At 28.9% G+C, this 18,841-nt stretch overlaps 2 protein-coding genes across 2 annotated transcripts in view; both read left to right on the forward strand.

Moving 5' to 3' along the window:
* Window positions 1–12,490, forward strand: part of LOC103573686 (cell adhesion molecule Dscam2) — a 46,011-nt gene extending 33,521 nt beyond the window's left edge. Inside the window, exons 11-28 of the mRNA XM_053737752.1 lie at window positions 557–943; window positions 2,793–2,912; window positions 3,598–3,777; window positions 3,978–4,125; window positions 5,111–5,409; window positions 5,938–6,083; window positions 6,221–6,375; window positions 6,557–6,738; window positions 6,937–7,245; window positions 7,441–7,737; window positions 8,538–8,679; window positions 8,759–8,886; window positions 9,223–9,651; window positions 10,106–10,390; window positions 10,466–10,752; window positions 10,818–11,076; window positions 11,664–11,754; window positions 11,836–12,490. Coding sequence (XP_053593727.1) covers window positions 557–943; window positions 2,793–2,912; window positions 3,598–3,777; window positions 3,978–4,125; window positions 5,111–5,409; window positions 5,938–6,083; window positions 6,221–6,375; window positions 6,557–6,738; window positions 6,937–7,245; window positions 7,441–7,737; window positions 8,538–8,679; window positions 8,759–8,886; window positions 9,223–9,651; window positions 10,106–10,390; window positions 10,466–10,752; window positions 10,818–11,076; window positions 11,664–11,754; window positions 11,836–12,337 — 4,346 coding nt within the window. The 3' untranslated portion in view covers window positions 12,338–12,490. The remainder of the gene's footprint in view (window positions 1–556; window positions 944–2,792; window positions 2,913–3,597; window positions 3,778–3,977; window positions 4,126–5,110; window positions 5,410–5,937; window positions 6,084–6,220; window positions 6,376–6,556; window positions 6,739–6,936; window positions 7,246–7,440; window positions 7,738–8,537; window positions 8,680–8,758; window positions 8,887–9,222; window positions 9,652–10,105; window positions 10,391–10,465; window positions 10,753–10,817; window positions 11,077–11,663; window positions 11,755–11,835) is intronic.
* Window positions 12,491–14,962: 2,472 nt separating this feature from the next.
* On the forward strand, window positions 14,963–17,050 carry LOC103573687 (GPI mannosyltransferase 1). The gene has a single exon (XM_008552873.3). The coding sequence runs from the start codon at window positions 15,049–15,051 to the stop codon at window positions 16,237–16,239; it is 1,191 nt and encodes a 396-aa protein (XP_008551095.1). The 5' UTR covers window positions 14,963–15,048; the 3' UTR covers window positions 16,240–17,050.
* The last annotated feature ends 1,791 nt before the right edge of the window (window positions 17,051–18,841 follow it).

Consider the following 18,841-nt stretch of genomic DNA (forward strand, 5'->3'; position numbering starts at 1 on the left):
AAAATAATTAAGCAAATTTAACGATTTACTTTAAATCTATTGAGCTTAATTAATTACTTTAATTGTCAAACTTTTTACTATTATTATTCTAATAAATTAAATTAATTTAATTACTAAGAGATCATTTGAATATTTTCTCACACATAAACTTTAACTCGTCCTATTAATTCGTCAATGTTTATTATAAATTTTAATTGTTATTATTTATCTTCACGTTTGCATCAACAACGTATTACATATATATTTATGTTTATTTTTAATTTGTTGATCAATTAAATATTATTATTATTGTTATTTATTTTTGCAACGAGTAATTACATAGTATTCAAGAATTAATTATTTATTAATTGTTAAGTAATAAAAAAAAAAAAAAAAAAAAAAAAGTAAAAAAAAATTGAGTAATAAGAAAATTAAAATTAACGTTGTGCCTCAAAGCCGAAAAATTTCGTGGCCGAAAAAAACTAAAAAAAAATTAATCAATAATTTAAAATCACGTATCCGCGATCTTGTACTCAAACTTGTTAGTTACTCGGCATATAAAAAACTACCCTTGTAGTTCCACCCCGGATCTCGCCGTTTTTTCTCGAAAGTGGCGTAATGGACGGAATGAGGACGCAGCTAATGTGCTCGACGAGTGAAGGAGATCAGCCATTCAACATTACCTGGTTGATCAACAACCAGCCAATTCAATACAGAGATGGTACTGCCGATCATACATCATCATCATCATCATCATCATCATCATCGTCCTCGTCCTCATCATCATCTTTGTCATCCTCGTCATTGGGAAGCGGAGCAAACAACATCCAAATAAGCAACTATTCGCCATTTTCCAGTATCCTCACAATTAATAGTGTTAACGAGAAGAATAGCGGCAACTACACATGTCAAATCAGCAACGTTGCCGGTGTCGTCGAGCACACCGCTGTTCTTGCCGTTTTCGGTTTGTGTCACTGAATAACTCAATCAATCCTTTTTTATTATTATTTTATTTTATAAATAACTCTGACATACTTTAACGATATGGTCAATTCAATTATTTAAATTTTAAAAGGATCCAAGCACACTCTTATTAAAACTCTTGAAATATAAAAATAAACATTAATGGAAATAGATATTAATATTAATTCAGAAATTTTGATATACAGGTATATCCGGAAAAACTTATATATATATATATATATATCCTGTCGTGAAATGATGAACGTTTATTGATCGATGAGCTGTTGATGTAACGATGCTAACGACTGCACAATTCACCGCTGCGTGGTATATCCCAGACTCTGACCGTCCGGCGAGTACTGCCCGCTACATTAATATCAGTTTACGCGACAGTCACCGAGTTTAGAGTCCAGAGTATGGGAATGAAATATCGTAAATTCATATTATCAAATATCTATATATAGATATATACGATTAAATAACGGATGGGATGCACACCTGTGTATCGACTACTGTCGTTATCTCATGGTTTTCATGTCGTTAGCAATCATTTCCGATGACCACGCTTAATAAAATCCAATCCTCATTCTATTATACAGAAATTGTAATTTGTTTTAGAAATCTAGCTAGCTAGCAACTAAATTCCAAACATATATGCTTTAATTTTAATTATATTTAAAATTATATACATACAAGTCCCAGAAATCTTAAATTAACCAAAAGTGATGATGGAATAATTGATCTTGAAGTAAAAAAAATTTTTTTCTTCAATATTCTGCCCTTTCTTGTCCTAATATTTAATCGAATTCTTTATGACTTTTAGATATTCAATCGATTTCCGAAATTTCACCAGTAAAAAAGAACAGTGCTGAAGTTAAACGTTTTTTTTTTATTACATCGTAAATGGAAAAAAATATTCTGTCACATTGAATTATACAGTATTGTGTGCTTCGATCCCTTTAAACTTATAAATTTAGTATAAACAAAGTAAATTGAGCCCCACGGCCAGTTTATTGCCTTAAAAATGTTAAAAAAAAAAATATCGAGTTACAAATTAAATTTTATTATTTATATCGAAAAATTCGCGTATAAATAATTAAAGCCAGCGATTAATTTTTATTTTATTTTAAATCAATGACATTAAATTGCTGGTGTTGCAACGAATATTAATATAAAGAGGACCGAAAAAAAAAAAAAACACGCAATTTTACGGTAGGCATAACGTATCGTAGTTAATTTTACGATACTTCGTTGTGCACATGTATTTTGTAGCGGTGTCATTAACTGTTTCAAGCATGATTATATTTGAATTAATTATTATTATTATTATTAATTATTATTATTAATATTATTGTTGTTATTATTATTATTATTATTATTATTAATCGTTCGTGATTTTAAAAACTTGAACTGACGACAAACAAATAATTATTAACTTTAACGAAATATTAATTGAATTAAAAAAATAAAATTCTAAAATTCATGACAACTGATTCGAAATAAAATCGTCAGTTCACGAAATTTTAAATTAAAGTAGAAACAGATATTTTACAATATCGTTAAACGTTGTTTTATAAGTATTGATGTAGTTATTTGCGATTAAAAAATATTATCTTTAGAAATGCATGCTATTGAAATTAATTTATATTTCATATAAACATAATACAGTAAAAGTCATTTTTCACGGTAATAATATTATTTTATTTAAAATTAAATATTTATTTTTTCATTATTCGTAAAAAATTTATCAAAATTAAAATCCAGAGTAAAACTAATTAGGACTAAAATTAAAAAATTGATATTTTATCTGGTTTGTTCAAACTTAAATTTTAATATAATGGTATTTTTAGTTCCTCCTCGGTGGGTTGTGGAACCTATCGACCAGGATGCTATTGTAGGTCATTCTGTCTCCGTGGCTTGCCAAGCTGAAGGATTTCCGATTCCTAATGTTACGTGGAAGCAATCTATTGGTAAGCTATTGTTATTTAAATATCACACCATATAATTATAGTACCAGCACCCATAAATTTTTATTTTTAAAAAAATTCGCTCACGAGTTTCAGCAGCATTGAGTTTTAAGAATTTATTTTGTCTTGCAAGTAATTAAAATAAATAAATAAATGACTACTTATAAAAACAAATTATTTAGTAAAACAGAAAAATTAAAGTTAAGTTATTGTATAACTGCAGTAGTCGCGGTAAAGTTTTAGATTGCATGATTTTAATGAATTTCGTTCTTGAATGTATTTTACTTGAACAATGAATTGTAGGGGTTGACGGTTGAAAACCCAAGCCTTCATTAACTCGAGGTCTATTCGACAGTGTTAGCTGTGGAGAACTTTGTTCTATTCGTCATGAATTTTGCTGATCGGTGCACTCAGCGTTTTCATTCAGTTGCGAATGAGCTTTTCTATATACACACATACATACATACATTTATACAATGCTGAAAGAAAATTAGTTTCGTCTAACCTCACGAGATTCTTGTCAAACTATTATACTATATATATTTTATTTCATTAAAAATAAAATTTTTTATTCTTTTCATTTCTTATTAAAATTAATTATATTTGATTACTTGTACAGTTTATTTAAAATATATTATTAATACATTTCTAATTGTAAAAAAAAAAAAAAAAAAAAAAAAAAATACAGGTGAAACACCAGGAGACTATCGAGAGCTTGGATACGGAGGTATGGAGGGTATTGAAGTTTCAAAAAATGGCTCGTTGGTAATTCCGAGAGTATCGAGAGAACACAGTGGGTTTTACATGTGCCAAGGCAGCAATGGTATAGGCCCTGGTCTCAGCAAACTCATTCGTCTAACAGTTCATGGTAAAATATTTAACAGCTATGCCAGTGGCTATTTAAAATATGCATCAACCAAATTCTACCTGACTCGATTCTATTATAATACGCTTTTATTTATAAATGTCACACAGACTTTATTGATTAAATGGATTATAAAACAATAATATTTAAAAGATATATTTTTTGATAAAATTGTAAATTTAATTATTTTTTTTTTTATTCAGCGGGGCCACATGTTGAAATAAAAACCCGTCAAGAATCTGTCAGAAGAGGTGAAACAGCAACTTTAAGATGTGAGGCTGAAGGTGATTCACCTCTTGATATCAGTTGGCGTAATCGTGGCGGCAGAATTGAACCAATTTATGATTTAAGGTATTTTTAAATTCATTATTGATTAATCGCGAAATTTTATCAGATATAGAAAATTATTTTTTAAATTACTGAAAATATTTCATTGCGACTTTTAAAGGTTCAACTTTCTATTGATTGATAATATGTAATGTGACTTTAAAAATATACGAAATCAATCAAAATAAAAACATAACACATTGTCCCACTTACTTTAAATTTATACTTGTCGGTTAACAATAAACTTATTCAATTTTTCAGTACTAAAATTAATATGACCTTATATATTTACATATTCAGATATTTTTTATAATAATATACCAACAAATTATATGAAAACTGATAAATCAAGTCACAAAAACTCAGGGGACAAAAAAAATTTTATTGTTCGTAGAAAGGGGTCATCTTGAAATGTGAAAAAAAAAAAAAAAAAAAAAAAAAAATTAATTATCGTTGGAAAGTGTCATGTCGCTAGCTACATGTTACCCATATCTGCCAGAAAACTCAAAAAAACCCGGTTACGGATTTTTATTCAGTGATTAGCCAACCTCCAATTGATTATCGTCCCATTTTTTTTATGTAAAATTTAATTTCAGAGAAGTCATTTTTTTTCTTTCAATTTTTGAATAATATTATATCTTATACATTTTATATATTTTAAAATAATCTGTGATTGTGTCGATCAAAAGCTATCAGACAGACACAAAAATAAACTTTAAATATCCGATAGCAGACAGAGTATCATCTGACTCAATTTTATTTTGTCGCGGTTCTTTGCCGACTAATGGATATTATTATGGAAATAAACTCCATTTAGTAATTTAACTAAACAAATAAATAAATCCTCGTACTAATACTGATCAAATAAAAATAATTAAACTAAATTATTGAAATAATTAACGAGGATTAGCATAAGTTAATAATAAATACACTTAATTACACCCTGGTTATAACCAATGTTCGTTAAACAAATAAGGCTATTAGATTCAAAATCACGTACTCATTCCAGATACATATTGGAGAATAATTCAACGCCACGTGGAATGACGTCTGAATTACGAATAACTAAAGCCGGTCATGAGGATCGCGGGGAGTACGTGTGCGTTGCCAGCAATGCGTATGGCATCGATAAAGCATCCATCCATCTCCTCGTTCAAGAGCCACCTAATTTTCCCCGAAATTTGCACGTTGCCGAGCTCAAAAGTCGATCGATACTTTTATCTTGGTCATCGCCTTCCAGTGACTCTGATTCATTTAATCCCGACTCTCCCATCACAAACTACATCATTCAATACAAAGAAGCCGATGGTATGTTATCTATTAATATTCTTCATAATAATAATAATAAATATATAAATCAGTACACATCCCATTCATAACATAACAGCATCGTAACATTTACTTTTATCATCTGGATACCTACAATGTTACAACCCTGTTGTATGCTGCTAGATATAATAGACTAATTGAATGACATTCCACACATATTGACATACATAACAAGGCATACATAGACAACAACAAGTCGATGTGGGTATCTAATGATAAAATAAACAATAACCTCCTCAAGACGTTAATGATCTATTTATATATTATGTTAAATATATCGTATTACGAATGCCATAGAAAGTCGAGGAGCATAAAAAATTTACTTTATTTGATTATCTGTGAATCGATAATTGATATTTAATTAAATAAAATGAAATTGATGTTTGATGTTAATAAAAATGACAGTAATACGATATAAATAATAATAATAATAATAACTTAATAAAATTATTAATACCGGGGGATTGATCGTTACAAGTGTCTCTTGTATGTTACTCTCTGTAAAAGATGTGTGGCATGACCACAACACGCAGCCGGTAGCAGGAGACAACACGGTCGCGCTGGTATCACAACTAAAACCTGCCACCACCTACCACTTTCGTGTTTTTGCGGAAAATCATCTCGGAACATCAGCCCCAAGCGACATTCTTCATGTCAGTATTCGATAAAAAAAAAAAAAAAAATAAATAATAAATATATATTAAGCCAATACCATTATCGTTAATCATCAATGCATTGAGCATTGTAAATATTATATATCAGTGTATTATCAATCCGAATGGGAATGCAGGTGCAGACTGATGGGGAGATACCGGGTGGCCCTCCACGGCAGGTCACCGCCGAGCCCCTGGGTCCACAGCAGCTTAAAATCACATGGCAGCCTCCAGATCAATCTCTGTGGAATGGTGAGCTTCTCGGCTACACTATCGCGTCCACTATACTAAGGTATTGTCTTTCTTAATATATATATATATATATATCTCTTTAATGTTATCATCATTAATATTTTTATTTTTGTTGAATCTATTTTATCATATCAGTTTACTTGTCATGCTTGTAATCTAATATATGCTCTACTAGAGAACCTATTTTTATTTTTATTATTATTTTTGTTTTGTGTATCAAGAGATGATGAACAAGCAACAAATATTACCCGAGTCGGTATCACAGGAAATGGAGACGGATCTTACGAATATCGTTTGACCGGATTAAGAAAATTTACCGAGTACAGTATAGTGGTGAAAGCTTTTAATAGTAAAGGAGATGGTCCTGGCTCTGATCCTGTGATAACTCAGACCCTTGAAGCCGGTTAGTATAATAACAATAAATATCATCATCTATTATTTAAAAATATAATTAACGGTGAGTTAAAGTGAGCAAGGTGTCTTTAGTTTAATGATAAATGGGTGTTGGGTGTGATTTTAATCTATTAAAATTCTTTTAATAATTAGCATAAGTGCCTGTAAATTTTTATACTTATAAGAAATTTATGATATTATAAACCAGTACCGAGTTCGCCACCACAAAACATTGCATGTACAGCACTAACTGGTCAAAATATTCAAGTTACATGGAAAGCTCCTCCGTCTGATAAAATTCATGGTATAATAAAGGGCTACAAACTTTTATATGAACCGGCTAATGAAGAAAGTACTGAAACTCTGGGATCAAGAGATACCAAGATTACCCAAGCTCTTAGCACCGTTTTGCACGATCTAAGACCTTACACAAACTATACCGTGCAAATTTTGGCTTACACAAGAGCCGGTGAAGGTGTTAGTAGTACTCCCATTTCATGTATGACTGAAGAAACTGGTAAATATTTTATAAAACATAAATTTTTTGTAAAATATAAAAATATTAAAACTTATCGATATCGATTTAATCAACTATTTAGTCTTATGAATGAGTTGTTAAAAGCATATACGACAAGTTGTAATATAAGTCGTAGGAACAAATAATGATCCGCGTATAAATTTACAAAAATTAAAATAATGAATTTGAATCCAGTTCCAGACGTTCCTGAGCGTGTTAAGGCAGTTCCGAGCGCCGAAAATGTTGTTATTATATCGTGGTTGCCACCAAAACGACCCAACGGTATTGTCACAAAGTATACTGTGTATATACGAGCGCTGGATCAGGGCCAAGAAGTAAAGATCATTAAAGACTTTTTGCCAGCTCGAAGTTTGCACTACGAAGCCACGGGGTTGAAACTACGGGAATCTTATGAAGCATGGGTCACTGCATCTACCAAAGTAGGAGAAGGACCCAGCACTCCGGTCATCAAACTTCAGCCAAGTTCTACCGGTTAGTAACCGCGATACTTGATAATTTATTCTCTAACATAATTATTATTCCGAGTATATTTTATCACCATTCAGTAATAACGGTTAACTCAATTTTATTGTTAAAGTTAATTATTTTATTTTAATTTAAATAATAATATCAATATCTAGAGGTGCATTGAGCTATAAAATTTTATTAAATAGCTTGATAATAAAATGAGACAACGTGAAAAGAAATTTATCCTGAACGAGTTACTGGTGGTAGTGTGAAGGAAGTAAAAGTTAAATAAGAACCAGAGAAATAATTAGTTCCCTCTCGACAAAGTTTATAGTATACGAAGGAACGTTTAAAGTTACAAGAATGTAATTTTCTTTTGTGACTATAGGTTTACATATAAAACTTTTTTATTATTTTATTTTATTCTCTCGTCAATCGTCGGAGCTATTTCTTCGGCAGTTCTTATTTCTTATATACTTTAAACTTTATTTAATTATAAATTAAGTAGCTACTTTACGACTACAATAAATTTACTTTACTTTCGTTAATTGTTTTGTTAATAATTAACAATTATCTACATTTATTTTATTTCTTTTTTCAATTTACGGAATTGGATTATCAAAGGCAATTTGTTTTGATCCCGACGATTAGATATTATTGTAAAATATATCTTTTATTTAATGATTTTTAAAAATATTCAATCACGAGCAAGTTAGTAGTTCTGTGGTTCGACTTATTAATTAACTTGTCTTTTTACCAATAAACTTTAGATTGTAGCTGAATAAAATTATTTCATTAAATTTTAATTAACTTTTCGTAATTAGTTCCAGCAGCTATTATATCTTTTGGAGCTCCAATAATAACATCTTGGCGTGTTGACGTAAGATTTCATTGTTTGTGTGTTGGAATACCATCGCCTACAGTTGATTGGCGATTGGGGGATGTTAAATTGCAAAAAAATCAAAGGTCTTTAATTAATAGATTCGTTTACGTAATTGATACCAGTTTAATTTTTTTTTTTGCTGACTTAAATATTTTTATTCAGAGTGGATATCGGAGCTGATCATACATTGACTTTGAGAAACGTACAGCGAAGTCAAGAAGGAAATTATTCGTGTCATGTTAAAAATTCACTGGGATTTGATGAAATTATTTACAGTTTACAAGTACAAGGTAAATTATTTATAATTATTTTAGTGTTTAAAATAACATTTAATTAATTGAAAAAAAAAAAAAAATAAAAATCCGAAAATAAATAACAAACAATAAGTAAATTACGGATATATTTTATAAATATTTGTTTGTTCAGCCAAGAGTAAAACACAACTAAAAGTAAACTTTAAATTGATCTGACAAAAAAACAAAATTAATTTACTTTAGATAAAGATAAAAAAAAAAAAATGTTGTTTGGCAGTTAAAGTTTGTACAGCGTTATGAGATACAGCAGATGATGTTTTTGTTGGCGGGTATATAAAGTTATAAGTTTTAATTGACAAACTTTACGCATAGTTCCACCAACACCTCCAACGCTTCTTGCAACTGGCACAACAACCGATGCGGTACAGTTACAGTGGAAACAGGGAGATAACGGGGGCGCTCCCATAAAGGGATTTGTGCTGGCTTATCGTAAGGAATTCGCAGAATGGGAAGAAGTTATGCTTGACAGACGTGCCAGCACACATTTGCTCGGGGGTTTGCAGTGCGGCACTAAATATCAATTTACTTTGGCTGCCTTCAACCGCATCGGCAGCGGTAGTGCAAGTAAAATGGAAACTGCGCGAACTAAAGGCTCTAAACCTATTCCTCCCCATAAAAAACATCTCATACGGACCAATATGACTTCCGTTGTACTCGAGCTGACTTCATGGCAAGACGGCGGCTGCCCATTACTCTACTTTGTTGTCGAGTACAAACGATTACCCGGCGATTGGCTTCTTGGTAATTATTTTAAATATTTTTAGATAAACAGAGTTATTTCATTTTCATACCAGCAGTTTAATTTTTTTTTTATATTCTGCCTCAGGCTTTCCATCGTCTACAGCGTTTTTTTTTTATTATATCATTAAAATATTTTTTTTTTTTTTTGTAAACTCATCAGCATGAGTTTATTATTATTAAATAAATGTATACATATATATATATGGATTGGATAACGCATTATATTATACTCGTGTACATTAATGTTGAATATATAACAAGAGTATAAACGTTTAATGAATTATTAAATTTATTATTCAGGTATATAATAGCCGAACATCGAATAGATGAAAGAAAATTTTAATATGAAATATTTACTGCGGAAAAATATTAGTTTTTATTATTTTATGGAATAATTATAGTGATAAATAAAATATTTATTTGTTAATAAAAAATTGATTTATATATTTTTTAGTATCGAATAATGTGTCACCACAATCAAGATTTCCGATTGTCAATTTGGAAAGCGGAACAAGCTATGAATTACGAGTGACAGGATACAATAATGCCGGATCAACTCAAGCGGAATACCTATTTAGTACAACGAGTCCTGGCGATTTAACGAGAATTCATGACGGCCGGCTGCCTGAAATAAAGGTCACGCCAGTCTATTTTGATGCACAAGTACTTGCGCCCAGTGTTATATCTGTTGTTGCTGTTATACTTGTCATTGGCGGTGTTTGTTTTTGTCTTAAAACACGTAAATAATTATTAGACTAAACAAAACAAATATATATTTATTTATTTAATTTATTAATTTATTAAATTTAAATAGATTCTCTGAGAGGCAGAAGAGGTAATGATCCAAGTTCTCAAACACAGGCGGCATTAGATAACAAACACAATATGGAACAAAGAGAACAGTATTATGCAACAGTACGTAAGCCTAGTCAACAATCCCCTTGTCGGGAAGTAAATGCATTGGAACGGATACCCGAGTACTCGGAAGACATTTATCCGTATGCAACATTTCATTTACCAGAGCAAGAAAATCTTTCAGCAAATCCGATAAGACAGGCGTATTTTTATGAAAGGAGTGAAACAATGTTGCAAGGCGCTCAGGTACACTTTCAATACGCAATTAAACTTTTATATTTTAATTATTATTTATTTTGTTTATTACCCAGATCGATGTTGATCAGTATACAAAAGTACGAAGCCGTTCAAGACGCAAATCAAAGTCATTCAAGTCTGAGTCTGAGGAATACGACACACTTGGCTCGGACAGTGATACCGAAGTTGGGACAAGCAGTCGGACAGAATCATCTAATCACCTTGATGATTCGGCACCGACGTCTATTTTAACTCGCTCACCAGGACCTAATTCCGGGCCCCAGCGAGGCCGCGAACAACGACTAGCTATTTTTCCAAGGCCGGTTCATCATAGTAAGTTAGTATTAGTATTCAATTGTTTGTTAATTATTTATCAAGGGAAAGCCGGGTAAGATGAGTCCATTATACAAATAACTGCTTCCTTGTAAATTATTCATTAGAACTGAGTTTATAGTTGGCTTAAAAATTCCCACCTCAAACTTTATATTAAAAAAAAAAAATTAATTAAATACGAGTGTAATTGTTTTAATTAATTAATTAACTATCAAACAAGGGTTTAAATGATGATTTAATTAAGATTTATTTAAAGCTGATGCGAAATTAATTAAGTCGATTCGAAGTGTACTTATAGGATTAAACCGTGTTTACATCCATACCAACAAACCAACCGAAAACTTGAATATTCAAATTATCATTTTTTTTTTTTTTTTAATTTATCATTTATTTCAAAGTAAATAGATTAAAAATCAGCTTGACGTTTGAGGTGTGCAATAAATATGGGATAAAATGGGATACTTTTTATAAAAAATAAAAAAATATCACAACAGTTTTATTTGTATCCCATATTACCCCGCTTTCCTCAATATTAATAAATAATAATTAATAATTATTTTTATAATTTTTTTGTGGATTTTTTTTAGATGTATTGTACCACACGCACGAATCAAGTACATCAACCGAGCCGTCACCAATTTCTGAAAGAAAAACCTTTCCTAGATTAGAAAAGCAACGGTAAATTTATATATATACATATAATTAGTTGACGCATTGCGGTAATTAATTTATGATGATTGTTAATTATTTAATTTAAAGAAGTCATGTAATAACACCAGATGTTGGTGGGTCAAGAGTTGAAAATATAATACGACCGTCACCAAAAAATTCAGATGGAACAACTGGAGTGCGTTCTTATTCGGCAGCACCCTCGCCAAGTCATACTGCCACAGGGTCACGATTAAATGCATCATCAATAGATCGACACAAAGAAGTCCCAGTGGGACTTCGATCAGTTGAGTCATTGTGTTTATTCAATGATCCACAACAAGTATCATCCTCATCATCAACCTCAACCTCAACCTCACGTAATTATCAACGAAATGCGAGATTACGCTCAAGAGAGCAGCAACCGCGCGAAGACTGGGGTAATGAATTATCCACATTAGAGCTCAAACCACCCTCAGGGTTCATGGATGCTCATGAAACAAGCGAGGCGGAATGTGATATTGATATGAAGCTAAAACTTGATAGAAAACGTTCCAGACCTCTTTCCAACTCGCTGTCTAAATCACCCAAAGACTTTACAATCACTGTCTAAAAATTTTTAATTTTGATTAAATTTATAAATTTTATTGTTCTAAATTTCAAGACTTATGTATAACAATATTGAGAGTAAAATCTAAAAAAAACAAAATAAGTTAATTATTAAGTCAAATAATTAATTAAATATCTTATTGACTAATTATTAATATTATCGAATGCTATGTATATTAAATAAATAAATCATATTTTTTTAAAGTTTTCGTTGTTTTATTGCTTATATGTCGGAAATAATTTACAACTTATTTGATTATTGTAAATTTTAGCATTAACTATATTTCAATAATAGTAAATATTCTTTGGCAAAGAAGAAAAGTGGAGGACCATTTCCGAAACGTAATTTTGCTTTGAAATAGAATATTATATCTTTTATATCACGTTTTAACTTCAGTAGACGCGTTCCTCTGGTTCATTATCAACCGAGTACCATGTACCACCGAGTGCCACGAAATATCCGTGCGCTGAAAATCATTTTTCAAAGAGAAACTAATATACCTACGTCATAAGTCAAATTGGATTTCCATTTTACTGTGATTTGGGCATCTGGATCGGAAAAATTCTAGCAAATCAAGACTTACTGGCATATGCTGAGAAAAAAAAATCGACCGAGGCCGTGGTTTTACTGGTTTTAGCTATTACTGCCACAACGGCACATTAATAAGTGTACCAGAAAAATCTCTACCTTATGACAACGGAACCACAACTAGGCCTACCACAAGTAACTGTACCACACAACAACTATATCAGTTTTAAACACTACCCGCAAAAATCTCAACCAATCAACAATTCTACCACTTAAGAACTCTCTCACGTTACAACTCTACCAGATTACAACCCTCCCAGAAACGAACTCGACCATAACAATCTCTACCATAAGCATCTCTACCACAATACAGGTCACCCATAAAAATGCCTACCATTAGCATCTCTACCATTAATATGCCTACCATTAATAACTCAACCATATTACACCTATACCATAATAAATTACTACCAATAAAATATACTACTAAAAACGTCTCTACCATTTTTTAAACCTACCCAATAAAAACACTACCGCATAAAAACACTACGAAAAAAAAAACTTCTTTATCATATGATTATGTACCATGCAATATAAAATACAGAAAAAATTTATTAACGTATATCGATAATGGAGATACCACGCTGCACGATTGTTATCTGAATCGTATCTAGATAATATATTTAAATTAAGGCGGCGAGTAAAAAGCAGTGCAAGCTTCGTATTTTTATTTTATTAATATTTAACTTTTTTATTTTATTAGAATGATACTTAACTAAGCAATTAAATTTTTTCTTGATTCACATGAAATTCACAACATCATAAGTAATCAGGAACTTGGAAGGTATCAGCATCAGCCATCAGCAACATTTTACACTAACACTCAACACTTTACTACAGACATTTTTTACAATTTAAATTTTACAAACACTGGACATTTTAATTAAACAATACTGTGTTTTAATTTAAACGTAAAGAAGGATCTGGGGACTACTACTGCTATTATCGACGATACTGACTGACGCTATTGGACCGCCAGTTGATACAAAAAACAATTGACTTTCCGATTCATTCTCCTACCCCCACTTTAGCAAAAATTTCAACATTCTATACAGCAACGCGAAGTAGCGCCAACTTGGCGCGAAATTTAAAAATAAAAAATCGACATGATCGTTTAGTACTATCACGACAATGCTGCCAACTGGGTGGGAACTTGACGTTCTGTAGATTTCATTTTTCCGTGAGCGCAGTCTTGGTTAGTTTTTTTCCTTTTTTTTTATTTCCCCACCAGTAGGTTATTTTTATTTGATCAACGATCACGTTGTCCGGTGAAATATAAATAAAATAATTTTCATTATTAATTAATAAGTAATAATTATTAGTTTTGTAACAAACTTGCATGAAGACTTCTGATCCATGTAAAAAATATGCATGCCAATTACAAACATGTTTACGAGGTTGATTTACTTTTTATAAAAAATAATACCACGTAAAACTTTATTAGTTAATTAATAATTAATTTTTTAAAGATAACGTATATCAGCCATCACGTTGTCAGCAAGTAATTGAAGACCTTCGCCAATGTTGCATTAAATACTTTGATAAATCATTAGTTTGTGAAGGAATAGATATTTCAAAACCTTACGAACACAAAACAGTTGATTATGTAAGCATCAATTATCCCAATAATTAATATAATGTAATAAATATAACTCGTCATTTGTTTTTTCAGTCATCATCATTAAAAAAGTCATGAACAACGACCAGAAGATATTGAAACATAGGTCTATATTTTTTAGATACCCGCGTAGTGTTACTTTAGTAGGAACCGCGATTGGTTTGGGAATAATATTTAGTGGTCCTTTATATTATATACTGGGAAATAAACTCCAGACTCTTGAATTGTCCGACGAAGACTATAATAAATTATCCTTTGGTTTTAAAAAATAATAATAAAATAAAATTACTATAAAATATTTTAGTAATGAACTCGGTAGCAAAAGCTAAAGAAAGATTTAAAAAGTATCCATTGTTGGTAGCACAATGTAAAGAATCAGCAACAGAGTACGGGAAATGTGTTGTGTCAAAACAAAATATCGGTAAAGATGATTGTAAAAGAGAATTTATTAAATTTAAAAATTGTTTAGTTGAAGCTGCTGTTAAAAATAAAACAAAATTGTAATAATATGAAGTGGCCTGAGTTCAAAGTCCATTGCTATTTAGCATTTATTTTGAGAATACTCTTAATAATATATGCTAATTTTCATGATAAATATTTTCGTGTTCCATACACAGATATTGATTACAAAGTCTATACAGATGCTGCAAGATATATAACAAATAGAGAATCACCGTATTTACGTCATACTTATCGTTATACACCATTATTGGCATTAATATTGACACCAAATATTTTTCTACACTATGATTTTGGTAAATTATTATTTTCATTAATTGATATTATCGCTGGTGTATTAATTAAAATAATTTTAACAAAAGGTAACAGCAATAAATATAAAAATAAAATTGCCGAGTTGTGTGCTCTTTCATGGATTTATAATCCAATGACAATAATCATATCAACTCGCGGTAACGCTGATTCATTATCTGTCGTTATAGTTTTATTAACATTATATTATTTAATAATTAATAAGGATTCATTTATAACCGGTTTAATTCACGGATTATCTGTACACTTTCGATTATATCCAATAATATTCAGTTTAATTATGTATTTATCATATCGCGATAAACATAACATTGTTCCAAATAGAAATCAATTTAAATTTATAACTGGCTGCATGTTATCATTATTTACATTAACATTACTAAGTTATTATTATTATGGATATGAATTTATTTATGAAAGTTTAATATATCATTTAATACGTAAAGATGGACGTCATAATTTTTCACTGTACTTTTATATGCATTATTTATCAGTTGGACAACCGACTGAAATATATGAAAAAATAATTCGGATATTGCCACCAATTTTATTATTAGTAGCGTTATCATTTCGTTATTCAAATAATAAAAATAAAATAGAATTGTCATTTGGAATAATGACTCAGGCTATGGTTATGGTTACTTATAATTCTGTTGTAACATCACAATATTTTTTTTGGTATTTGTCTTTATTACCGATTTGTATACCATACATTAATATCAGCTTTGTTAGATTTATTATATTGCTTGGAATTTGGATAATAGCTCAAGCGCTGTGGCTATTTGATGCATACTGTTTAGAATTTTTAGGTCTTAATAAATTTCATTCTATTTGGATCGATAGCATATTATTTTTCTTCGCCAATATTAAAATATTGTACGACTTTATTGTTAATTATGACAGTAATATGTTAAATAAATATTATTAAAATAAATAAATTTATGGTATGGGTTAATTTATCACTCTCATGGATACTAACGGCTTATAAAAATTTTTTTTTTCTGCCCATCGATGCATCATTTTTTAGTTTAAAGTATAAATTTACAATGGTATCATTCCCTAGGATACACTTATATCGTCTCCTTTCTGAGTAATCATCGTAACTACATTTTTTTCTTAATTAAAATTATTTATGAAAATAATAACTTCGAGAGACTTTTGAATTTTGATACTTTCATTAATGCAAGTGTAACAGAATAGATATTTTGACCGATTTTTAAAAAAATTATAATTTTGGAGTTACGAGATTTACCCAGAAAGAGGACAATATAGTAACTGTTTATTATTACAATTAATGATTTATAATTAACTTGTTAGGATTAATAATAAAATACAGTTTCCAGCAGTTAATTTTTTTAAATATTTTATTTTGAGGAATACAAAATACTTATGTACAGATAGTTTCAGAGAGTCATTATAATAGATTTTTTTTCTTTTATTTTTATATCATTATTATTGTTTAAGGAATGACAGATTCTGCAATTTAAATATAGATCTTACAATAATAGTCTAGAATTGAAATTGTGAGCAAGAGCATTCTTAAATCTTCTTTCATTTTATTAGATTTATTTAGGTCATCTTCAGAAATAAATATATATGTGCAAAAATCTTACACCTTATCAATTCTATCTTTCATTTATTATTATTATTTTTCACTAAAAAAAAATTTCATACATCAATCATCAGTATTCTTGTGATAATTAAATATAAATAATTATTGTGTATTTAATGTGATTTATATTTATCACATTCAATACATATGAGCAATTTATTTCTGCCTCGAAAATAGGAATAGTTAAAACTTTATTTATTTCAATAGCAGTTCAATGCAATTTATTTTGTTGACATACAAGATATATTTTATAATATTTTTTTTAACAGGCACACTGTGCATTTTTTTTTATTTAAATTTATTTATATGAAATAACTACAACATCATAGACGCGAGATTAAATTTATATAAATCTAAATCATATTCATCCTTACACTTAAAATTTATTTAAAGATTCACATTTACAAGTTAAGTCTTATTTAAATTTGTTTATCTACAGTGTAAATATTATTTCTGAAGATGATCTAAATTATTATTATTATTATTATTCTTATTTTACGCGCACTCATTTAAGTACAATTATTATTATTAATATTTTTACAATTCTTATAAAGAATTATAATGATATTTAATTTCTCTCCAGGTAATGACTATGAGCGACTTAGAAATTTAAGGAAAAAATTTAATTTTTATTCTATCGCTGATAAAATAAATACGTGCGTTAGTTAAATAAATCGTGATATTTATATAAATTTTATATTTTTTTAATTCATCTTATTTTTTTTTACTGATTTATAAATCACTAATTACTATTTTCTTTATTTTTTTTTATTTTAATACATCAGCGTAAAAAAATCATCATTTCATTATTACCTTTATGTTTAAGTATTGATTTATATTTTCTTTGTTCAATCGAGTATACATTAAAATATTAATATTGATATAAAAAGACAAATTATAATTATTAATTACGACAATAATAATAACAATAAAAATGGGCACTCGAAATTATAAAAATCTTAATTAATTTACAAGATTCAATATGGCAGGATTTAATATAGAATAATCGTTCATTAATATATTGATGTTATTATTATTGTAATTACAAAATAATTCATTTAACTTATTATTATTATTATTATTATTATTATTATTATATGACCAATAACATACCTATAAATATTAATATAAATTGTTAATAAAGAAAAAAAAGAAAAATATATACATAAAATTTATAGTAAGATGGCTGTTAAAAAAAAAAATTATTGCATATTATATTAATGAATACAAGTAATAAAAACATAATTTAAAAAATTAAAGCACTTTGCATCAGTAAATTATTTGATACTGATTTTAAACGTGGCATCCACGTTGTAAATTATAAAATAATAATTATAAACAAAATAGAAAATACAAAGCATGTACAACATAAAATAAAATTGTCTTTGGTAATAAAATATTGTTTTCATCCATTAATAATAATAATAATAATAATAATATATATATATATTTATAATAAAAAAAAATATAAAATTATCGTTAACGAAACGAGACGAGTTATTAAAATAATTGTATAAAAATTATTCAATTTCTGGGCATTATAAAATAAAAAATAATAATAGTAAAAATGAAAATATTGTTGGCACGCTGTAGGATGAATGTTCAATACGATATGTTTTGTGTGTGTGTTATTGTTTATATATACACATAAATAAATAATGTTAGGTGTTATTGTTGCTTATAAACGAAAGATCTTATACAATAAATAAGATAATTAATATTTATGTCTAGGCACCACTGACGGAGGAAGTTTTTCATAAAATTTAGATTTTTTTTTTTTTAAAGAAATTTATCGCAAGCTTTTTTGTTATTTTTTATAAGTATGTTAATTTTTTAAAAATGTTGATATTAATAATTTAATTGATGAAGTAATCAAATTTTTTAAGCAGTGGTTTTAAATTGTTGTTGTTGTTGTATT

Source organism: Microplitis demolitor, chromosome 3 (genome assembly GCF_026212275.2).
Source record: "Microplitis demolitor isolate Queensland-Clemson2020A chromosome 3, iyMicDemo2.1a, whole genome shotgun sequence".
NCBI lineage: Eukaryota > Metazoa > Arthropoda > Insecta > Hymenoptera > Braconidae > Microplitis > Microplitis demolitor.